This window comes from Conger conger, chromosome 4, assembly GCF_963514075.1.
Source record: "Conger conger chromosome 4, fConCon1.1, whole genome shotgun sequence".
In the NCBI taxonomy this organism is placed as follows: Eukaryota; Metazoa; Chordata; class Actinopteri; order Anguilliformes; family Congridae; genus Conger; species Conger conger.
In genome coordinates this window covers 5100499-5124260 of record NC_083763.1, presented here as the reverse complement: position 1 = coordinate 5124260, position 23762 = coordinate 5100499, and the positions used below count along the sequence as shown (strand labels likewise).

The following is a 23762-nucleotide window of genomic DNA, read 5'->3' as shown; positions in this document are numbered from 1 at the left end:
TGTCGGAGAGGCTCACTGTGAAGTTGCCAAGCAACAGCGACGGAGCCTCGTCATTGGTGGGGCTGATGATGATGTAGAAGGGGATGGGCGTTGACCTCTGAACCCCGTCGCTGACGCTGACCACAAACTGGTCCACTGTGGGCTCCACGCCCCGGTGCTGGGACTGGACGTAGTTGATGTAGCCAGCCTGGAGGTGGGGCAAACTGAAAGAGACTGACACCGCCAAACAACACGCGTCAGTGGGAGAGTCAACAGGCAGCTAATGCAGTGGTCTTCACTCCAGGTCCTGGAGAGCCGCAGGGTGTGCTGGCTTATGTTTTTACCCATCACTTAATTAATCGATGAAAGCAGTTGATTACACACTTAACTCACCTGGTTTCTTGGGTCTGAATGAGTTAGCTGATATTAAGGTGAAAACAAAAAGCTCTCCAGGACCAGGAGTGAGGACCACTGATCATGCTTGACTGGGACCTGGAAGGTTGGTGGTTCAAGCCCCAGTGTAGCCACAATAAGAAAAAAAGCACCGGCTAAGTAACTGTAATGGAATGGAATGTAATGTGGGTGAACATTGGATGCCAAGCCAATATACATACATTTTAATGTAATACATTATTGACATTTGGCAAACGTTCTTATCCAGAGCAAGGTACAGTTGATTCGACTAAGGAGGAGACAATCCTTCCCTGGAGCAATGCAGGGTTAAGGGCCTTGCTCAAGGGCCCAACGGCTGTGTGGCTCTTATTGTGGCTACTGTGGATTAGAACCGCCGCCCTTACGTGTCCCAGTCATTTACCTTAAGATAAGATAAGATACGATACACTTTTATTGAACCCCGTGGGGTAATTTGTCCTCTGCATTTGACCCATCCTAGTTACCTAGGAGCAGTGGGCAGCCACAGTGCAGCGCCCGGGGAGCAATGTGGGGTTAAGGGCCTTGCTCAAGGGCCCAACGGCTGTGCGGATCATTTTTATTGTGGCTCGACCGGGATTCGAACCACTGACGTTGTGGCTCCCAGTCATGTACCTTAACCACTACGCTACAAGCCGCCCTATATATAATACTGTTGTTGTAGCACAGTACAGTGCTACAACGACACTGAAAGGTTTTGCGCCCGGAGTTCGAGCCCCCTGCTCACCCACTCTGATGCCTGCGTTGCTCTTCTCGAACCCGGGGGAGGGCAGGGTGTTCTCCAGGAAGCCGTACTGGGGGGGGGTCTCCACCAGGAAGAGCAGCTCCTCCGGGGCGGTGTCGAGGTCCGAGGCTCCCAGCACGCCCCCGCACAGACACCTGGAGGAGCCCTCATCCACCACGAACACCTCTCCTAGCAGGAGCACACACAGCGGAGGTGACACTCTGATGTCCATGGCTATCGAGAACTGATACGTCATGAGAATTGGACCTTACGCTGAGAAATAAAGTGGCAGTGGAGGTGCATTTCTGTTCATCAAGGATCAAATTCCCCTAATGTACCCTGAAAGTACAGGAATAACATAACATACTATAATGGTGAGAACAGGCCATTCAGCCCAGCAATGCTCGCCTTTTCCTACCACTAAAGTGGACCTACTTCTTAAAAGTTTGCCAAAAAGCTAGATGGTACCTAGCGCCTTATCAAGCCTGGTCTTGAAAACCCCCCCAGTGTTTCTGTCTCCACTACACATCCTGGCAAATTATTCCACATAGTGACAACTGTGGAAAAAAAACGTCCTAATATCTGTGCAGAATTTATCCAGCGACAGGCATTTGCATCTTTTTAGGCATTTTTTGGACCTGTTCCAATGACCTTCAGTCTGCACTTACTGTACGTGGCTATGGATAAAAGCATCTGCTTATGCTTAGTGATGCTCGAAATCAATACAATATTCACTTTAGTAGATTTTTAAAATCTGATTTATGGGTCACGGTGAAATTTTATGACGTGACGCCAGAAACACTAGGGGATGTTTTATTTCTGTTAAAACGTTCCAAAAGACGGAGAGGGAGAACGGTTTCATCTGTTAAGCTGTGTTCGAGAAACACACTAATCAGAGATCAAGCAGAGAGAGAGACTGTAAATGAAAGAGTGAGAGACGGTCCGTCTGTTGAGGGACAGACCAACAAGCTACCCTTGTGTATCCCATTTTCCTCAAACCGTTCGTTTATCCCCACCTACCTCCCTCCCTCTCTCCCCCCATCCCTCACTCTCGTCCTCTCTTTCCGCTCCTCACCCCACCACCACCACCTCCCTTTCTCTCTGCCGCTCTCCTTCCTCTCTCGGCTCGTGGCCAGCGCGCTGCCACCTGGGTGCTGATAAAGCCATCATGCCCGCGCTTACGCCGGCATCTGCTCCTATTTACCGCACAGATAAATAATGAATGGAAGGGGCCGGGGCCGCGGCTCGATCAGGCTCCGCGGCGAGGGGAGAAATTAATGACCAGCAGTCTGGGACCGAGGCGATAAAACCATCCGCCGCCGTGGCGGGACAAGAGGGGAAGGCGAGAGTCCCTCTTTTCGTTTTCCGCGAGGCCGTTAATGCTCTTACGCCCGTCTTCCTTTATTCAACGCAAATTAATTAAACGATTACACTTTTCTTGAAAACTATACGCGATTTGCGGGAGGATAGGTCGGGTTTTTTTTGCCGGCGATTAGCGAATTAGCAGGACGTTGTTTAGATCGTCTGGACGAAATGTTGGTGGGGTTTGGCAAGGGGAAGCGGACACGTTCCCAAATCCGGGATTCTTCCTTTGTCTGTGCTTCCAGGACCGCCATTGTCCGTCCCTCTCGTGGGGAATCCGCGCGCGATGGCCGCACACCTCTCCCGGCACTCTGCCTGACAGTAATCCCAACCAGCTGCGCCTACCGTGCCGACTGTACTTATAACAACCACAACAACCACGCCAGGATTTCCCGAAAGATGGCAGAACACCTCCCCTACGCGCTCCGCCGTTATTTACCTTTGTCTGTGAGTGGTCACTGGCCCCCGTCGATAAACACAAAGTTTCCTCGCGTTTCGGGGGTCTTAGAGGAAAATCCCTATCTTGGCTCCGGCTCTTGCGAGGGACTTAGCCTACCATCTCCGCCACAACGTTCGCCCCATTAACGCACACAGTGCAGAGCGTGTGTTTGACTGATTAACTCATTCCCTGGTTCCTGGCCTCCTCTAATACCTGTTTTTTTGGATCCATCTTTGAAGCAGCGTGAATGGGAAAAATAAATATATTTTCTTTTGAAAGATGAGAAATTAACCTGAGGAAAGTTTTGATCTGTCCTGTAACATATAATACGCTATTTAAAAAATATTCAGACTTATAACATAACATAACATAATGACGAGAACAGGGTATTCAGCCCAGCAATGCCTGCCTTTTCCTACTACTAAAGTGCTTAGTTTGCCTAAAAGCTAAATAGTATCTAGCACTATATCAAGACTGGTCTTGAAAACCCACAGTGTTTCTGCCTCCAAAAAAAAAAATATATATATATATATAATTTCGTCATATATATAATATCAATGTACAGTCTCTTTCTGTTGTCTCACTCTGGTTTTTCTGCTGCAGGGGTTTACCTATGCTAATGGCAGGAGCTTGATTGTTGACAGGAAGCACAGTGATGTTGAGGTCATAGACAGGAAGTGACCCGTGTAAGGGGACGGGCGGGGCGTCTCCGTGGCAGCAGCTGTCCAGTGTTCCGGCCTCGCCGTCGGACACGATGAGCGTGACCGTGTCCAGAACCGGGCTGGGTCCGATCTCACCACCTGGGGGACAGTGACATTTAGGGAGGAGAGAAAATTCACAACGCAACTGGTAACCGGACTGCATTTACAGCATATGGCGCTTTTATTCCAAAGCGATTTACGACTAATGCCTCTCTTTCACCCATTCACACACACACACACACACACACACGGACACATACCCACACACACACACACACTCACACACACCAACGGCGTTTGTCCTGGGCCAGAGAATTCAAAGAAGGCAAAGTGTTGTGGGGGCAGCCTATAGCCTAATGACCAAGATACACGACTGTGTAGCCACGATAAGATCCACACAGCTGCTGGAACCTTGAGCAAGGCCCTTAACCCCGCATTGCTCCAAGGGTGGGGATTGGCCCCTGCTTAGTCTAATCACCTGCAAGTCACTGTGGATCAACGCGTCAGCTGAATAACTGTAGATGTAGACGTAGCGTACCTGTGTGTCTGTAGAAGACGAGGCCCTGGAGGACGTACAGTACCTGTGTGTCTGTAGAAGACCAGGCCCTGCAGGACGTAGCGTACAGTACCTGTGTGTCTGTAGAAGACCAGGCCCTGCAGGACGTACAGTACCTGTGTGTCTGTAGAAGACCAGGCCCTAAAGGACGTACAGTACCTGTGTGTCTGTAGAAGACCAGGCCCTGCAGGACGTAGCGTACAGTACCTGTGTGTCTGTAGAAGACCAGGCCCTGCAGGACGTACAGTACCTGTGTGTCTGTAGAAGACCAGGCCCTGCAGGACGTACAGTACCTGTGTGTCTGTAGAAGACCAGGCCCTGCAGGACGTAGCATACAGTACCTGTGTGTCTGTAGAAGACCAGGCCCTGCAGGACGTAGCGTAGAGTACCTGTGTGTCTGTAGAAGACCAGGCCCTGCAGGACGTAGCGTACAGTACCTGTGTGTCTGTAGAAGACCAGGCCCTGCAGGACGTAGCGTACAGTACCTGTGTGTCTGTAGAAGACCAGGCCCTGCAGGACGTAGCGTACAGTACCTGTGTGTCTGTAGAAGACGAGGCCCTGGAGGACGTACAGTACCTGTGTGTCTGTAGAAGACGAGGCCCTGGAGGACGTAGCGTACAGTACCTGTGTGTCTGTAGAAGACGAGGCCCTGCAGGAAGTACAGTACCTGTGTGTCTGTAGAAGACCAGGCCCTGCAGGACGTCGTGCTGGGAGAACTTGTCGACGGCGGCCTGGCCGCGCTGCAGCTCCCCGCGGGCGGGCGTGCGCGCCAGCATGTAGGTGAGCCGCGCGTCCTCGCTGTCGGCGTCCGTGGCGGACAGGAAGTCGGCCGTGATCTGCACGCGGCCCCCCTCCTCGCACCGTAGCCCCTTCTGCAGACCCGCCCCCAGCAGGGGCGGCTCGTCGTTCACGGGCAGGACCTGGGGGGGAGGGGGGGGCAGGCAGGGTGAGACGGTGCCGAATCCAGACTCCCGAGGCCTGACTACTGAGGCCTACGCTGCAGCCAACAGGACAGCCCCTCTCTATTTACAGGGCATGATGAAACCCTACCCACCGGCTCGACCTCTCCGCTCTGGTCCACAGCCTCTCTACTCCCTACACTCTGCAAGCAAAATGGTCTTTTAGAAAGAGAATAATAATATTCGGATCCAGCAGGACGAACCGCGAGATGGAAATCAGGACATGTCAATGTGAAAAGTGGCGTCTCCGCGATAGGTCGACTGATATGATGTTGTAGCGAGATCATTGTAGATCATTCATAATTCTGTTTCTTTTGAATAAGTTGACCTCTCTTTTCCGCCGTCATAGGAGAAACATACATCGTATTTGTTCTTCTTTGCGATTGATTCATATAACTTTTCTGGGTTAAAACAAGTTAAAACACCTTCTTGATTGGGAACCCCTGCTCTAAGGTGTGAGGTCACAAATATGTGATTGGAATGTTCTTAACTGCACATTCTAAATCTGATGTAACAATCACTGCTGGCGACGGCATTCTAGAACACTGAAACCCCCCCGCCCCTTCCCAGAAAGACTCCCCTTCACGATACTGCAGATGGGCCCGGCGTTACCTGAATGGACAGGCCACCGTGAGCCGAGTTGATTCCATCGGTGGCCGTGAGACCTACGGTGTCCTCCACCGTTTCAGAGTCATCATGGATGTACCTGCCGCAGGAGAGGAGGACCGTCAGCAACTTCCAGAAATTAAATGAAATTTCCATCTCATTTATGTAGCACTTTCATCCCAAGCACTTCACAGTTGATGCCTCTCATTCACCAATTCACACACCAATGGTGAAAGGCTGCTATTCACAGGCACCAGCCAGCTCATCAGGAGAAATTGGGTGTGAGGTGTCTTGCTCAGGGACACACCCAGAACGGGCATCGAACCAGCAACCTCCTGACTGCCAGACAGTAGCTCTTACAGCACCTCCTGAGCTATTGTCCCCCCAGTTTAGTGCAAACTCGCCATGTTCCGAACAGAACACATGGAACTGGCCACTTCCACTAGAAGTTAATGTCCATTAAATGGTAATTATAGAGAAAACAACAAATAACTACACAACGTCCCTGTGTTCGGAAGACTGTGTTAGCTCACGATGGTCCAAACACCACCGTGTAAGTCCGCCCGGGTCCCTCATTAGCAACAGCTTCCCCACCACAGTGTCACCGTGGATCAGCATTACCATGTCACTGTATGCTGAAATCGATCATGTATGTGACTCATACCAAGTTTTTATGAAGCGTGAAGGAATTACACTTTACATACACACAAAAACCAAAGCTGGTCTGGAAGTAATTTTTTTGTCATTCGTCATGAACGTTGCACAGTTCGGAACATGGTGAGCTAACTTGGTGTTCGGAACATGGGAGTTTACGTTTTCAAAACACAGATCATGCAGAATGTTCCAGAAAAGGGGGACCCAGAATGTTCCAGAAAAGGGGGGACCCAGAATGTTCCAGAAAAGGGGGACCAAGAATGTTCCAGAAAAGGGGGACCCAGAATGTTCTAGAAAAGGGGGGACCCAGAATGTTCAGGAAAAGGGGGATCCAGAATGTTCCAGAAAAGGGGGACCCAGAAAGTTCCAGAAAAGGGGGATCCAGAATGTTCCAGAAAAGGGGGACCCCCGGCCCCAGGCCTTCCTCACCTGAGGCGCAGGGCCTTGAGGTCCTGCAGGGTGAAGGAGTCCCCCTCCCTCAGCACCAGGCCCTGGAGCTCCAGCCTCCCGTGCCGGGGGGCCGCGTCCAGCCGCACCCTGAGCTGGGCCTCCCGGGAGTCCACGTCCCGCACCAGCAGGTGCTCCTCCGTCAGGAAGCCCCCGCCCCCCTCCTCCACCCGCAGGGCGTTGGTGAAAATCTGTGGGGGTGAATGGGAGCAGTCTCTTTATACATGTTGAAAGGGAGACACGATGGCGCAGTGGGTGGCACCATTGCCACACAGCGAGAAGGGGGTTAGAGCTCTCCTGGGTTAGAGCCCCACCTTTCTGTGTGGAGTTTGCATGTCCCACCCCCCTGTGTTTCCTCCGGGTACTCTGGTTTCCTCCCATAGTCCAAAGACATGCAGGCTAGGCTAACTGGACACTCTAAATTGTTCCCTTGGTGTGGCTCCTGCCGTTGCCCTTGACCAAGGCACTGGCCTTAGAACTGGTCCCTGGGCGCCGTGCTATGGCTGTAATTCGGGTGGATTAAATGCAGAGGATGCATTTCATTGCCTTAAAATAACAATTGCAAATAATTCTGGGTTCTGTTATTGAACCCCCTGTGGGGTAATTTGTCCTCTGAGCCATCCTAGTCACTTAGGAACAGCCACAGTGCAGCGCCCTGGAACCAACTCCAGTTCTGAGGCCAGTGTCTTGGTCAAGGGCAACGGCAGGAGCACACTGAACCTGTCTTTGGGAGGAAACCGGAGTACCCAGAGTAAACCCAGGCGAACAACATACAAACTTCACACAGAGAGGATTCAAACCCAAAGCAAAGTTGTTATTAGATTATAAGCATTAAGCATAAAAAGTCCTCACAGTTGCCATGTACATAATCAAGCAATCCTTCAAAGAAAGGCAGTACAAGTAAACAGGAACTGGTGCAGGAAGCTCATAGAAACACCATCAGATTTCACCTGATATCGAATGATATGACTCACCCTTCGCGTTAAAGTAAACGCTAAGTCTGCCCTCACGTGAAGTTCTGCGTAAGTTAATACTTTTTAATTGGCGCTCTTAGAGCTTCCTGTCACAGTGTTTTGTGCCAGTACCAATACCTGAGCTGTCAGCCTCAGCCGCCTGCACCCGGAAGGTGTCACTGACACTGAATGGCATTAGGGGCTTATTTAAGAAACTCGGTTTTTTCCGCGGCGGCACGGATGGTGCAGTGGGTAGCACTGCCACCTCACAGCAAGGAGGTCCTGGGTTCAAATCCCCGTCGGCCGGGGCCTCTCTGTGCGGAGTTTGCATGTTCTCCCCGTGTTCGCGTGGGTTTCCTCCGGGTACTCCGGTTTCCTCCCACAGTCCAAAGACATGCAGGTTAGGCCGATTGGAGAGTCTAAATTGCCCCGTAGGTATGAGTGTGTGAGTGAATGGTGTGTGTGTGCCCTGTGATGGACTGGCGACCTATCCAGGGTGTATTCCTGCCTTTCCGCCCAATGTATGCTGGGATAGCCCCCCCTGTGACCCTGTTCAGGATAAGCGGGTTAAGATAATGGATGGATGGATGGTTTTTGGGGGGGGCGGCTGCGATCGTCGCCGCGCGCACACCCACCTCGGGCGGTCGGTCGTCCACGGGGGTGACGGTGATGTTGAAGACCAGGCTGCGCACAGCGCCGCCCTGCTGGTCGCTCACGGAGAAGACGAACTGCACCAGGACGGGGTCCGGGCCCACGTCCTGCAGCGGGGGCATGTAGCCCACTTTGAGGTGGTTCACCGCGTGCTGCAAGGGGGGGGGGGGGGGGGGGCGCAGGGAGAGGGGAGAGGAAGGAATCGCGCCGCGATACAGACATTACAGACAATACTGACAATACTGACAGGCCGTCAGTCGCAAATGCCGACGATTTACTTTCATTTGTTTAAACTTTTCCTCCATTTTAGTTTCTACAGAGACAGCAATTATGTTTTCTCCGCTGAAACTAATTTTCACACAATAACCAGGCGGTGAAATGCGAAAATTTAGAAATGTGAGTTTTTTGAAGGTGCTGGGATTCTTTATTTTTGGCATGGGAAATGGGACGGATACTTCCAGGATCATTTACAGTCATTAACAGAGGTGCACCTGCTGCAGCTTTAAGTGTATAAGTGTATTACAGTTCATGGTGGTAAGAGTAAGGACCACTGGTCATTCCCACAGTTGTCCATTTTGTCACATACAGTATGTCTTACTGCCAGACCTGGGTCAAACATGTAAATGCTTTGAATTCAAATACGTTTCTGTGCTCGATCGATCTTCCTGGTGCAATTCAGCCAACCAAGAGGTCCAGAAGACATTTTTTGAGAGTAGTTCATAAGTTCCAAAACACTCAGTAAGGCATAAAAAAGTATTTGTATCCAAAACGATTCTGTATTTCACCCAGGTCCGCTCTTACTTTGATACCTGAGTAAAGGATTTGAGAACAGGAACGGTGGGGTCTTTCGTCACAGACGAAGTGCTGTCGGTGTAGAAGAGGCGGCCAGCATCCAGCAACCTGCAAAAGGACAGACTCGAGTGTAGTATCTATCTACAGTGCCGTGAAAAAGTATTTGCCCGATTTCCTCTATTTTGTGTATTTTTCAGGCAGAATGGATTCAGATCTTTAGACAAAATGAGGACGGGCTCCTTTCCTCAGTCCCTCCGCAGGATGGTGTGAGAGAAAATTGCACATATCAAAAGGGAATATGTACCTTACATGCATTTTAAATGGCTTGTAATGAAAATAAGGGCCAGAAACGCCTGTCTCTGTCAGGAGTCTGTGATCAATCACTGTGTGAAAGAAGTCTTCTGACACAATCAACTAATGAGCTCTTTGAAGACCTTATATCCTGACTGAATTCCTGTATTCTCTGCACTTACACTAGAGTCTCTGCCGTATGTGAGTGTGTTCGACTTCTCCTCTGATTGTTCAATCAACAAACCAAATAAGCTACAGTCTCTCTTCCTTCACAGATTCAGAGTGTGATGCGCGTACCCAACGGCGGTGGGGCTGAAGCAGGGCTGGGTTATGAGGTACAGGAGATCTGTGTCGGGCGACTCCGTGTCTCGGAAGTGCAGCTGGCTCTGGGTGAGGCGGACGACCTCAGTCTCCCGCACCGTGATGGAGCGAACGCTTCCGGAAACCTCCACCGGCAGCTGGTCCTTCACCGGAGACACGTGGATCACCACGGACTGCAGAAAACAGAGCGAGACTTGGTGCAATCTTGGGGACAGCACACCACCACCATGTTTCACTGTAGCTGTGATTCCCTCCTTTTCAGTATAAACATCTTCTTGCTCCTGTACCACGAATGGGGCCTGCAGGATTCTCTCCCGAGGTACGCTTAAGCTCATGGCAGCTTCCAAGCTGACCATTTTATAACAGCAATAACTCACTCCAGGACGTGGTGTATGTACATTTTATCACAGCTAAGGGGGGAGTTTGGCCTGACGTGCACCAAAGATTTGTCCTAGCCATTTTATAAAGATACCATAGATAATGTGCAATCACTTGTAACAGAAGAGTTTGTGATTAAATGATGACGCATCGATTGCAATCGTACCACTGGCGTGCGTGGCAGAAAAGCTCAATTGTGGTCTTGTTTGAACATAACACCTAGTTCCAGGACAATCACATGTCTTGTGAACTCCAGTGATCCCTCTTCTATACCCTTAAAATATCTGCAACCACTATGACTATTGTTTCTGTTTATGACTGCGCTACATGCAAGTTGTGCTATTTATGGATTTGATGGTTTTCACTATGGATTTGAAGGAACTTATGAACTTGGATTAAAAGCGTCTGCTAAATTACTAAAATGTAAAATTTAATGTAAAATGTAACTCCAGATTCTTTTTTTTTTTTTGTTGATGGCATTTTGTCAAGGTTTTTATTTTTGGCGACCCTTCCTAAAAGCCCATTGGCACGGCACTCACCTGTCTGTGGGAGAGATTTGGGGGCTGGTGGCTGTCAGACAGGATGAAATCGAAGGAGTCCTCAAACACCTCCTCGCCCAGGTGTCGGTAGTAGATCAGGCCCTGGAACAGATCTCTCTGGAGGAAGGTCTTCACTGGCACACCTGCGTGGAGTTACACCATCACCACGGACCGTCAGTGGAGTTACACACCATTTACAGTATGTCCTGTCCTTTTGTGGAAGACCATGTACACTTACAGGATGACTTTTGAATCAATCAGATGCATGCTTGCTAGAATGTGCCATGTGTATAGTTTTGATGTAGAATGCAGAGTATACCCTATATATCAGAGAGCTTGTTGCTTTGTTGCAGAGAAAGCGCCATGCTGATGTATTATGAACACTATGTAATAAATTGTACCTTATCACACTGGTCCTTTCCTCAACAATTTCAATTAAATTTCTATATTTTGACTTTGAACAACCGCTGTTTAATTTGTCTAACAGCATTGCTTTAGAATTCCAAAACATCATGGCAATACAAATGGTTGGCATTTATATAGTGCCTTCATCTAAAGGGCTGTACAATTGATGCTTCTCATTCACCCTTTCATATACACACACTCACACACTCACACCAACGGCGATTGGCTGCCATGCAAGGCACCGACCAGCTCGTCAGGAGCAACACGGGCTTCGACTTCGTACTCAGGGACACGTTGACACACCCAGCGCGGGATCAAACTGGCAACCCTCCAAACTGCCCTTACTGCTGGAGCCAATGTCAGCCCCCATAACATTGCCCAAAACATCAACAGCTAGCGATCCAAATATTGCAGATTAACTGTCTTGGTGACACCGTGAAGCCACACTGACCCGGTTGCTGCGGGGACGACCTCTTGACGACCTCCCCCGCCCGCGGGAAGGTGAGGAGCTGGAACTGGATGTAGTCGTCGCTGGAGTCCAGGTCCGAGGCCAGGAGCATGTACTCCTCCACCAGCACGGAGCCGCCCTCCTGCACCTCGAAGGCCACGTTGTTGATCAGGAAGGGCGGGGTGTCGTCCTTCGGGAGGATGTTCACGGGGAACTTGTGCCGGATGCTGTGCCGGCCGTCCGTGATGCGCAGCACGATGTGGTCGCGGGAGCTGTCGCTGTCCGAGTGGTGGTACACCACCGCCCCGTCGTGGAGGTCTCGCACCCTGAACATGAAGCCCTTCCCACCTGAGAGGGTGTAAGAGCACTGAACATGAAGCATTGCCCACCTGAGAGGATGCAAGAGCACTCAATATGAAGCCTTGCCCACCTGAGAGAGCATGCAAGAGCACTGAACATGAAGCCTTTCCCACCTGAGAGGATGCAAGAGCACTCAATATGAAGCCTTTCCCACCTGAGAGGGTGCAAGAACACTGAGCATGAAGCCTTTCCCACCTGAGAGGATGCAAGAGCACTCAATATGAAGCCTTGCCCACCTGAGAGAGCATGCAAGAGCACTGAACATGAAGCATTGCCCACCTGAGAGGGTGTAAGAACACTGAACATGAAGCCCTTCCCCCTGAGAGGGTGTAAGAGCACTGAACATGAAGCCTTTCCCCCCTGAGAGAGGAAGGCAAGAGCACTGAACACGGACTTTCACCGTGAGGCATTTTATACGGTTATTCATTCTAATTTACTTAATAACACTTTTATGGAATGTCTTTCTATGTGTTATGTAAAGCGCTTTGAGTTGCCTTGGGTATGAAAATGTGCTATACAAATAAATTTGACTTGATTGCAACAAATGACCATCTTCGCATTTTTAGTCTTGTAATACGACTTTAGTTATTCTTTTATATTTTTTTTGTAGAAAATATTAGCTTGTTTTAAGTTACGTTTGCTTGATGAGAGAAATTACCCCCATTGGCAATATTTTTGTCTCATTTAGCAATTTTTTTTTTTTGCAGTGTATACTACCCACGCCTGAAGATCTACCATCATGCAGGTTTTCATTTTAACCTGTGAAGGGAACCAATCAGAACTACTCGCAGACACTAAGATGTTTTACACAACAGGCCTTAATGGGAGTTCCACAGAATCAGGTCAATGCACGGCAAACAGGGCGATACAGGCCAAGCGGTTTTGTGGTCGAGTCCAGGCAACCAGAGCAATGAGGAGAAGGTAGGAGCGAAGTCCGAAAAACGGGCAGAGGTCGAAGCTGGGAGATCGAGAAGCCACGGGAAGATATGGAAAACAACACTTACACAGAGTGCGCACAGAGGTGGAGAAACAAGGAAACAAACTGAGACACACAGGCAGGGGACGTGACAGGAAAAAAAGTGAAACGGAACATTTAAACAAAGCGAAGGCACAGAACGGAGAGAAACAAACGATCAGACAGAAACACAAGATGTGACACGACCCTAATTTCTCCACCACACCCCGACTCCACTAATTAGCACCTGAATGACATCGCTAGCTGTTGAGTGAGGTGTGCTGATTTGAGGAAGTACCTAAGTACAGGATTGCAGAGCTCCAGTAACAGGGTTGGGCAGCCATGCATATGCGATGGCTTTTCGTATAAATTTGTACATCCACCCTGTGGACAGTGCTCTCTTTAAATGAGCCATATGTCCCTAAGAATATCACAGCCAACTTCATCTCACTCTGCTATATTTTTGTTGTTGTTGTTGTTTATTGCCTAAAATGGCTTTATTTTTGCTCAACAAAGTCTCTCCGTATTTCAAAATATTTTCGACTGAGCACTCCGTGGATTAATTGCTCTACCCGTCGACTGGATGAAAAAAAACGTGAAAAATAACACATTTTTGGTCTTCGCCTAAAGGCACAGGCGCTGGCTCCCTTTCCCGTCCCGTCCCCCATCGATGAAAGCGATGAGGGGAGAGAAAATGGCCGCCTTCCCAGGCGGGCGCGTGCGGAGCCGGCCCAACAGTACGGACGGGATGCCGCGGCTTGCCAGGGAGACAGAAGGGCACGGTCGCCAGACAGATTGAGTGATGAATGGCCACCACACCAAACCTAATTAGCAACTTTACCAGGGGAGCCGGCTCCAGGTCCGACGGAGAGGAGAAGAAAGCCGGGTAATTGGGCCCAAAGGTGGCTGCGTGGGCATCGGGCCCAAAAAAAACAGGAGCTCGCTCGACGCAGGTACCCAACGCCGAGGGTACCGGGAGGAGGAGGACCAGGCAGGTTTCCATTTGGCTGAAGGCGCTGGACCGACCCAACGGGAGGGGACGGTCCCCAGCGGACCGGTCCCGAGTCGTGGGGTCCGGGGTGGGCAATTCCCAGGCCGAGCCAAACCCCTCCGCGGAGACGGCGTGTTTTTGGACCCGTTCCTCGTCCCGACCCGAACACGCTTCGCCAAATGAGCGCGCGCTGAGCTTCTTTTTTAAGCCAGACTGTTGGAACTGAACGCGTTCCGTCCTCTAAGAGGTCAACGAATCAATATGCTCTTTTCCTAAAAACATAAACAACGATTACAGGAAACCGTGGGCCCGGGATGGAGTTGTGTTGTTTGAGCAGCCACTGCTGTTCGTCAGATGGGCCTGGAAGAGGGGACGAGTCTTTGGAGAACCGCACTGATCCGTGGGACTGGAGCATCGGTGGGACTGGGAATTGCATTAGCACCCCACTGGAGCCCCACGTTATGGACATTATCTGGTGCCCGCAGCACCAATTTGGGTTTGAGTTTTCAAGGTGACATTTACATTTGGCAGAATATAAAAAATCTTAATTCTCTTATATTATCGATATTATGTATGTTGTAAAGCAACATTCACCCAACCCTGTTCCTGGAGATATACCATCCTGTAGGTTTTAATTTAAATCCTAATTTGACACACCGGATTCTACTAACCAGCAGCAGATCTCTCGCTGTTGAGTGAGGTGTGCTGTGTTAGGGTTGGAGTGAAAACTGTTTGACTCATTTCAAGATTTGCCAACGGGGTGAGGAAATTCCACTTGCCAAGCAAGCAGTAACTTAAAACAAACTAATATTTTTGACTTGAGAGAAACAAATAAAATCTTAAAGGTACAATAGGTAATTTTGTAATTCTAACAGTCAACAGTCACGCTCAAGCCACAACACCGTTTATCCCTCCCCCTTCTCTGTGAATGCGCTGACGTTGAAACGCCATTGGCTGTGGCAATTAGAACCAATTTTCAACCAATAAGCTTGAATTATTGTGCAGCTATACAAAGTTTTGTATGATGAGTTCTGGCCCGTCAACTGCATATTTTAAAACCCAAATTTAAGGACTATAAAACACAGGCAGAGGGTGAGTCAACATGTCAGTGACAGGAAGGGATTTACAATGGTCTTGTGGCAAGGTTTTAACACACAAATCTTGCCTATTGTACCTTTAAGTCTTATTACGAGACGGAAAATGCTCGTCAAGACAGCCGTTTTCCGCAGCGCAGTGCTCAGTGAGGAATAAGAAGGGCCTGGCCTGTGTGCAGAGGGGCGTGAAATGGCGTTAAGTCGCCGCAATCTGCTCTGTTTCGGGGGCCGTGTGCCTTCCCCCCCGGTGCGCTGAGGTGGAAGGACAGACGTCACCGCTTCGCGGGAAAGGGCCCGTGGCGTGACTGGGGCCTGGACATTTTACACCTGATTAGCAAACACATGCAGGCCACCCCGCATATGTTTCTCAAACCGTGTGGCCCATCTCAGACGCATGCTAAACATGTGGCGGGGGGGGGGGGGGGGGTGAGGGGGTGAGGGGGGCTTGTCTTGGGGTCTTTAGTGCGGGGGTTTCAAGGTCGCGGGGACCATCTGATCCGTGGCCCAAAAAACCTGCCGTTTGTTTTGAGATAAACGTCCTGTCCCACCAGCACGGTAACAAGGCCCCTGTCTGCTGGCTACTGCACGCACACCCTGTTTCATGGCAGAAGGTCCTGGTTTATAATGTCTTGTGGTCGCATATTAAAAAATATAACCGTGTTCTCATGGTAGCTTATGGTAAATGGTAAGCAGACTGCATTTACGTAGATAGCGCTTTTTCCAACAGCAAGGGCAACTGATGCTTCTCATTCACACATTTACACACACACACCAACGGCAAAAGGCCTCCATGCAAGGCACCAACCAGCTCGTCCGGAGTAATTGGGGGGACTTTGACAAACCCGGGGCGGGGGATCGAACTGGCAACCCTCTGACTGCCAGACAACCGCTCTTAACTCCTGAGCCAATGTCGCCCCAGCTCAATACGCTCACATGAGAATGGTTATATTGCTTCAAATGTGACCACAAGACATTATAAACCAGGACCTTCAGTGAAATGGGGTGCATGCTGCAGCCAATAGACAGGGGCCTTGTTACAGTGCTGTTTTCACTCATACTGCTCTTACCACCTGAGATAATGTCACCCCACACCTCTGAGTCACACACTGCAATAATGTCGGACTGGGCCTGGGGCAATAATGTCAGACCAGGCCTGGGGCAGTAATGTTGGACCAGGCCTGGGGCAGTAATGTCGGACCAGGCCTGGGGCAATAATGTCAGACCAGGCCTGGGGCAGTAATGTCGGACCAGGCCTGGGGCAGTAATGTCGGACCAGGCCTGGGGCAGTAATGTCAGACCAGGCCTGGAGCAGTAATGTCAGACCAGGCCTGGAGCCCAGCATCAGGGCCTCTCACCTCGGACACTCAGCCTGCCGTGCAGCGGTCCGTCCACCGCCACCAGGTGCACGGCGTCGATGTTGTCTTTGTCCACGATCTGCAGGTTCTCCCACGTGATCGGCCTGGACTGGCCCTCCAACAGATCCAGCCCTGGAACGAATATATAACGCTACTTCAGAATCCGCAGTCTGTGTTTTGAATTACGTTGTTACGGTCTCTCATAAAAAAATATTTCTGTTCGGGTAATCATAAAAAGGTGCTGCTCGAAAATAATAAAACCATAATCCAAAACGTCTACAGCATGGTCTGAGTGTGTCCAGACTGAGCTGAACGGACTATAACTGCAGAGATGTAATCAGCAGCGTCTTTCCTGAATCGTAAGGGTGCCGTTCTGCTAGACACGTGGAATACGCGCTCTCAGTGACAGTGGAGGTACATTTTTGATCTTCAACGATCAAATTTCCCCAAATGTACCCTGAAAGAAAAGTTATGTTCTCTTTGGGTACAAATTAGTAGATTTTCCAAGCAAAAAAAAGTGCAAATTGGTTATATATTGCTGGCTAGGGGTACAATTAATTGCATCCATGGTGTACCGTGACAAGCATTTGTTCCTTTTTCAGGCACTTGTGTGGAGTTGCGCATCGATATTAACCCTTGTGTAGTCTTAACATTCTGTATACTCCCCTTGTCCTAAGATGACCCACCTTCACTAAACCCCGGAAAAATAAACCAACTTAATTTCATTTCTACTTCAACTTTTTCATCAAATTTCAAGTTGAAAAAAAGATAATTTTTGCGCCTTAAGACAACACAAGGGTTCAGCTCACCCATGTTCCAGGAGACTCGTGGGGCGTTGGTCTCGGCGTTCCTGACGGAGAAGTGAACCATAATGGGGTCACTGGCTGCGAACGAGCTGTCGATGGCCTGGAACTCCACCTGGGAGACGGGCAGAGACAAACCGCACTATACCAATCGTACAAGATCGTCTGAGAATGATCAAATTTACAACCAACTTGTCATATTCATCCACAACAGTGCTATAGGATTTGTTCTGCACAGCATACATACATTGGTTGAGACTCAACTTCTAAATAAAAGAAATACTAGAACACAGAAGGGTTTTTACACTCACAGAAATAAAGTAGACAGGGGAGATACATTTTTGCACCTCTTCAAGGATCAAATTGAATGTACGGTAATGTTCTCGTTGGGTACAAATAAATATGTTTTCCAAGCAATAAAGGTACAAATTAATTATATATTGCTGGCTAGGGGTACAATTTTATATACCTACAGTATGGTACTGCCCCAGGGACATGTATTTGTACATTTTTAGACACTTTTCTTTCCTTCACTACCTAGTGTGGGATAGGACCTTTTCTCAAAACAAATGGCAGGCTTTTTGGGCCACGGATCAGATGGTCCCCGCGACCTTGAAACCCACGCACTAAAGACCCCAAGACAAGCCCCCCTCACCCCTCACCCCCCCACCCCCTCACCCCCCGCCACATGTTTAGCATGCGTCTAGGATGGACGCACGGTTTGAGAAACATATGCGGGGTGGCCTGCATGTGTTTGCTAATCAGGTGTAAAATGCGCAGGCCTCACTCTGCCCCAGGGCAGCGCCAGGCATTTATAGCTTTTTGGACGCTCTTTGGACCTTTATTTCTGAGAGTGTATGATTAACCCTTGTGTCGTCTTATGGGTCAAAAAAGGACCCGCCACTATGTTTAACAGCAGAGAAAACCCCCCGACATGATATTTTTTCTACTTGAAATTTGATGACAAGGTTGTGATGACAGATTGTTTCTTCATGCAAAATAGATTTGGGGTTTAAAATCCAATTAAGCTGCTTTCTTTCAGGGGTTTTTTCTTTCATTATTTACCCTTAGGCCAAGGGAGTATACACGTTAAGACTACACAAGGGTTAAAGATGGAATATACAGTATACGTAGGTCCAAAGTCCTGAAGAAACGCAGAATCCGTTCTCCCGGCCGTACCTCGTAGGTCTGCCTGCCTGTGAAGCTGCTGTTGGGGGGCTGGTACCCGATCTTCATCTCGTTGAGGTCCTGCCAGGTGAAGGACGTGACGGGCTTGGTGTGGTCGTCCAGGTGGGTGAGGTAGCCCTGGGCGGGGGCAGCGGTCACGTTGAAGACCAGCCGGTCGCGCGGGGTCTCGTCGTCCTTGGCGTCCAGGGCGGCGGTGGTCAGGGGGGTGAGGATGAACTGGTCCACCTCCAGGATGAACATGGACATGAAGGCCGCGTGCGGGGGCTGGTTCTGCATGGCGCCGTGGATCAGAACCGGGATCCAGACGCTCTCCATCTGACACACAGAGATCAGGACTTATCAATACTTCTCAATACTTACTCTAGACTGTTACATTAGATTACATTACATTAATGGCATTTGGCAGACGCTGTCATACAGAGCGACGTACAGTTGATTAGACTAAGCAGGAGACAATCCTCCCCTGGAGCAATGCAGGGTTAAGGGCCTGGCTCAAGGGCCCAATGGCTGTGCGGATCTGATTGTGGCTACACCAGGGATCGAACCACCAACCTTGCGGGTCCCAGTTGTGTACCTTAACCACTACACTACAGACCGCCCTACAGGCTGACTGTGAGTCATGTCCTCGAGACATGTTTAACAAGCTTACATTACCCTGCTGTAAAACCCAGCTATGACCAGCTTGAAATTACCATCATGTTTCAAAACATAGCTGGAGCTGGTCAAACCATGTTGAGCGGGGAGCTGGTCTGAACTGGTTAACCAGCTACCAGCTGTTTCAAAACATAGCTTGAGCTGTCTTTTTCAGCAGGGTAGAAAAGTTATACTAATTTCAAGATTTGCCAGTGGGGTGAAAAAATATCAGTAAAGTAACATAAAACCAGCTAATATTTTCTACTTGAGAGAAAAAAATAAGAATTTCAGTCTCATCATCAGACTAAAACACTGGTTTAGACAGTCTTTGTTTTCTAAGATTGTCCACTGCATGGATGCATATCATCACAGTGAGTGTTAGGTGAAAGTATTCTGTGATTTCCGTTTTTTTTTTATCGTCTCCAGGGTGACGCTTGCCTCTAAAAGTGCGCGGGAGCTGTGGTCCCGTAGCTCCACGCGGATGGGGATGTAGTCGATTTCGGGCGAGGGGGGGCTCAGGTGCTGGTACTTGAGGGCCGAGGTCAGGAATTCGTCGCAGTTCGTCTTCAGGAAGCGCACTTCCTTCGCCTCGTGTCCGCAGGCCTTGTTGCCGGGACAGGGGGCGGTCTGCCTTCCTGTCGACGGACATTGTTGTGAGAAAGTCGGCGTAAGGAACAGTACATTTCACTCGAACGTCCCTGATGGGAAACACATGAAGAAAAGCCGACTCCTCGCGCCGTAATGCAAAGCAGGTTCGGTTTCCTAATCCGCCGAAATATAATGTCGTTGATCGGCGATGCCCTGTTTCATACACATTATGATCGCTGATGCACACCAGACCGGCGTCCTGGCAGTAGACCATGGACTTTCACAGCACATTTAGCTCATTTTCAATATAAAACAAACCAGTTTCGTCAAATAAAGTTTTCTTGACATGAATTATTTTTCCAGATGTAAAGCTGCGATATTGCCGATGGAAGCTGGTGCGAAAAATAATCTCTTATTTTGACGGAGAAACAAAATGGTCTGCGTTTGATTCCTGTTGAAGAAATATTTTGTAGCTCTCATTTTTCACTTCAGACCACAAATTTAATCGCTTAATAATTTAGCACAAACAGTAACACCTATAATAATAATGGAAATAAAAGCTCTTGTTACAATGCAAAAAAAGAGTCAGTCTTAACGTAGTCTAATATTTAGACTTTATATTCTATAACCTTTTTGCTCAATGTGACAAAAAAAAAACTGGCAATGAGGTGATAAAATCAGACTCATTTCAAGATTTGCCAATGGGGTGAGAAAATTTCACTTGTCGAGCAAACTTGTCAAGCAACTTAAAACAAACTTATTTTCTTTTTTAAAGATATTTTTTTTAGGCCTTTTTCAGCTTTATTGGACAGTATATAGTATAGAGAGACAGGAAGAATGGGAGCGAGAGAGAGGGGAAGACATGCGACAAATGTCGGACGGTCGGATTCGAACCGCCGACGTCGCGGCTCGCAATGAGCACGCGGTCAGTGCTCTACAGGCTGCGCCACCGAGACACCCCCTAAAACAAACTTATTTTCTACTTGTACTAATACTCTACTAACAACTATACTCTACTAATAAGATCTTAAGCCTCATTAAAAGACTAAAAACACTTGTTAAGACAGCCGTTTTTTGCATGAATGGAGCATGATTACCTTTCCTGGGCCCTGTGTTGGGCTGTTCCACGTCTTTGGCCGTTGCGGTCTGAGACGGGTCCTCTCGGACCAGCTGGCCCAGCGCGGGGGCGTTGGTCTCGGACGTGAGGAGCCGCACGGTGCAGATGACTTCGGGCCGGTTCTGGAAGGTCAGCACGCTGCTGTCGATGGCGTTGGACAGGCGGTAGAACCCGGGGACCTCCAGCGGTACCGCGCCCAGCTGGATCAGGCTGTTCTGGGGCTCCACCACCCGCACCCTCAGCAGGAGGGTCTCCAGAAACGTCTCGGACTCTGTGAACCTTCAGGAGACAAACAATACTCTGCAAATTACACCACAAATAAATAACAAATAACAAGTTTTACTTAATGTATATTGAGATTTAAAATCGTATTTTTCTTTTACTTTGCTAAAATTAAATACATATTGCCAATGATATAAAATTTGACATTAATTTAACATTTGAAAATGTAAGAAAAACATCAGAAAATCTAACTTTTCAAGCAAACATTATCTTAAAACAAGCTAGTATTTTCTACTTGAGACAAAGAAAATAAAATCTTAGACTAAAATGGTTAAGACTGTCACTTTTGCAGTGTATTTGATCACATGACCATTTTTCAAGACACGTGACCGTTGAAATGCATTGTGATTCCTTGGCCTTTTTATGGGTTTTCTATGGGGCGCCTCAGTCCATAATGGCATAACCGTTGGACAGAGGACTGTGGCATACCCACCTGTATATCCTCAGCATCACGGTGTCCTCCTCCAGCAGAGGGCTGCCGTTGTGGATGTACTTCACCTCGTCAGGTAAGAAATGGCAGTCGAACACCTGGGGAACACACAAACACTCGTCTGCTGCTGTAGCTAGGCAACAGGGGATTTACCGTGTTGGTACTTAATGGGGCTTGAACAGGGGCCCAATTTGTGTTTGAAACGCATGATTTTGATTGATAATTAAGTACATTACGGGCCTGGCATCGCTTATGATTACCACCTGAAGCCAGTGAGCCTGTTGTTCAGAATAAGGCGGTTTACTGCTTTAAATATGAACCGAATGCTTGCTGTGTCTTCTCAAGGTCAGTGCCCTTAGACTTTGAGCACCTGCAGAAACAACATTCCCTAATTTTCCATCGAGAGCTCAACTGTATTTCTGTGAGATCCTGCATCCTCAATAAAATATGACCCTGTGAGGACTTAAAATTTTGGCTTCTCTGAGCTCTATAAAATATTTCTCTTAACATAAAGAACATTCAATTCAAATGAAATAAAATATTTGAATTGAAAAAATCTTCATTGGAACATATATTTGTCGCTAGTGCAGGGGTCGGCAACCCTGGTCCTGGAGAGCCGCAGGGTGCGCTGGCTTTCGTTGTTACTTGGCATTAATTGATCAATGAAAGCCGTTGATTGCACAGTTAACTCACCTCACCTGGTTTCTTGGGTCTGAATCGGTTGTGCTTATTTTAACGAAACAAAAGCCAGCACACCCTGCGGCTCTCCAGGACCAGGGTTGCCGACCCCTGCGCGAGTATTATGTGGAGAAACAAAACAAAATGGCGACCGTCAGTAGCAATGTTCCCCCCCCTTTTACCTGCGGCGAGAGTTTTCCCACTCGCTGAGTCACGGGTTCGTTCAGCACCACCTCCACCTTGCAGGAGTCCCGCTCGCCCAGGCCCCTGAAGCGCAGCTCCTTCTCCGTAACGTACGCAGACTGCCCCCTGCTGACCTGGACGCCCGCGTTGAGCCGCACCAGACTCTCAGCCCGGCACGGAGACGAGACGGTCCACAGGGTGAGGAGCGCTCGAAGGAGGACCGAGACCTCCATGACGGAAGACCTCCGGATCCACCTGACCTCGCTCGTCTCCTGCCAATTGAAAAGCTTGGACTTGGTGCAGTGACTTGAGGGGGTGATGCCGTTAGTCCTCTTGCAGTTGATCTTTTGGACCGGATTATTAATCTGTTCAGTGTTGACAGTACTTCAGATGTCCTCAACGCCCTCGACTGAATTTTTCTTCATCTGTCACCCCGATCTGCTGGCACCAAAGAGTCACACTCAGCAGAGATGATTTGATTCTTCAATCAAACAAATGCATGTTCTGTCTTCACTCGCAGAAATAAAGTCACAATAAAGTGAAGGTACATTTTTGTTCTTCAAGGATAAAATTACCCAAAACGTACCCTTAAAGAACAGCAAAGTTATCTCTGGGTACACATGAGTATGTTTTCCAAGCAAACAGGTACAAAATAATTATATATTGCTGGCTAGGGGGTACAATTGTATGCACCGATAGGGTACCGCCCCAGTGACAAGCAGTTGTACCTTTTTAGGGCTTTTTTGTACCTTTATTTCTGAGAGTGTTGGATGTATTGTAATGCGCTTTTATATAATATATATTTTATTTATATTTATATTTATATATAATTTATATAATACAAAATGAAATAACATTAAACAAAGCAGCAAAAAACCTATAGAAACCATATATGTGGCTCATCAATACTCCTAATTCACGACTGACCCAGAAACGTCAGCAAGCAATAAAAGTAGGACTCAATAGCCTACATTGGGGGAAATGTCTCAGTCGCCACGTCCCAATTAGACCAGCGTATTGCAGGAAACAAGGGGTTAATCAGCGTGACCCCCCGCACTTTGGCGGTGGAAGTGACATCAGTGAAGGGATCAAAGGGGGATGTGAACTGGAGCGGCCTTGTCACTTCCTATCCGCTCAGACATTAGCGGGGCCGCGGCTTTTCAGACGTCACGGGGCCCCAAGTCTGAGCGGAGAGGATAAACCAGGAGCCCTGGTGCTAACCACACAAACCAGCAGCCCTGGTGCTAACCACACAAACCAGGAGCCCTGGTGCTAACCACACAAACCAGGAGCCCTGGTGCTAACCACACAAACCAGGGGCCTCGGTGTTAACCACACAAACCAGGAGCCCTGGTGCTAACCACACAAACCAGGAGCCCTGGTGCTAACCACACAAACCAGGAACCCTGGTGCTAACCACACAAACCAGGGGCCTCGGTGTTAACCACACAAACCAGGAGCCCTGGTGCTA

At 48.8% G+C, this 23762-nt stretch overlaps 1 protein-coding gene across 1 annotated transcript in view; it reads right to left on the bottom strand.

The window, feature by feature from the left end:
* Positions 1-22542, bottom strand: part of frem1b (Fras1 related extracellular matrix 1b) — a 45069-nt gene extending 22527 nt beyond the window's left edge. Inside the window, exons 1-18 of the mRNA XM_061239411.1 lie at positions 22291-22542; positions 21434-21528; positions 20699-20997; positions 19446-19648; positions 18372-18689; positions 17199-17307; positions 16390-16521; positions 11638-11982; positions 10782-10924; positions 9841-10037; positions 9270-9360; positions 8445-8612; positions 6839-7047; positions 5762-5855; positions 4858-5110; positions 3545-3733; positions 1136-1321; positions 17-213 (exon numbers count right to left, since the gene is read on the bottom strand). Of these exons, the coding sequence (XP_061095395.1) occupies positions 17-213; positions 1136-1321; positions 3545-3733; positions 4858-5110; positions 5762-5855; positions 6839-7047; positions 8445-8612; positions 9270-9360; positions 9841-10037; positions 10782-10924; positions 11638-11982; positions 16390-16521; positions 17199-17307; positions 18372-18689; positions 19446-19648; positions 20699-20997; positions 21434-21528; positions 22291-22524 (3462 nt within the window). The 5' untranslated portion in view covers positions 22525-22542. The remainder of the gene's footprint in view (positions 1-16; positions 214-1135; positions 1322-3544; positions 3734-4857; positions 5111-5761; positions 5856-6838; positions 7048-8444; positions 8613-9269; positions 9361-9840; positions 10038-10781; positions 10925-11637; positions 11983-16389; positions 16522-17198; positions 17308-18371; positions 18690-19445; positions 19649-20698; positions 20998-21433; positions 21529-22290) is intronic.
* Positions 22543-23762: the final 1220 nt, after the last annotated feature.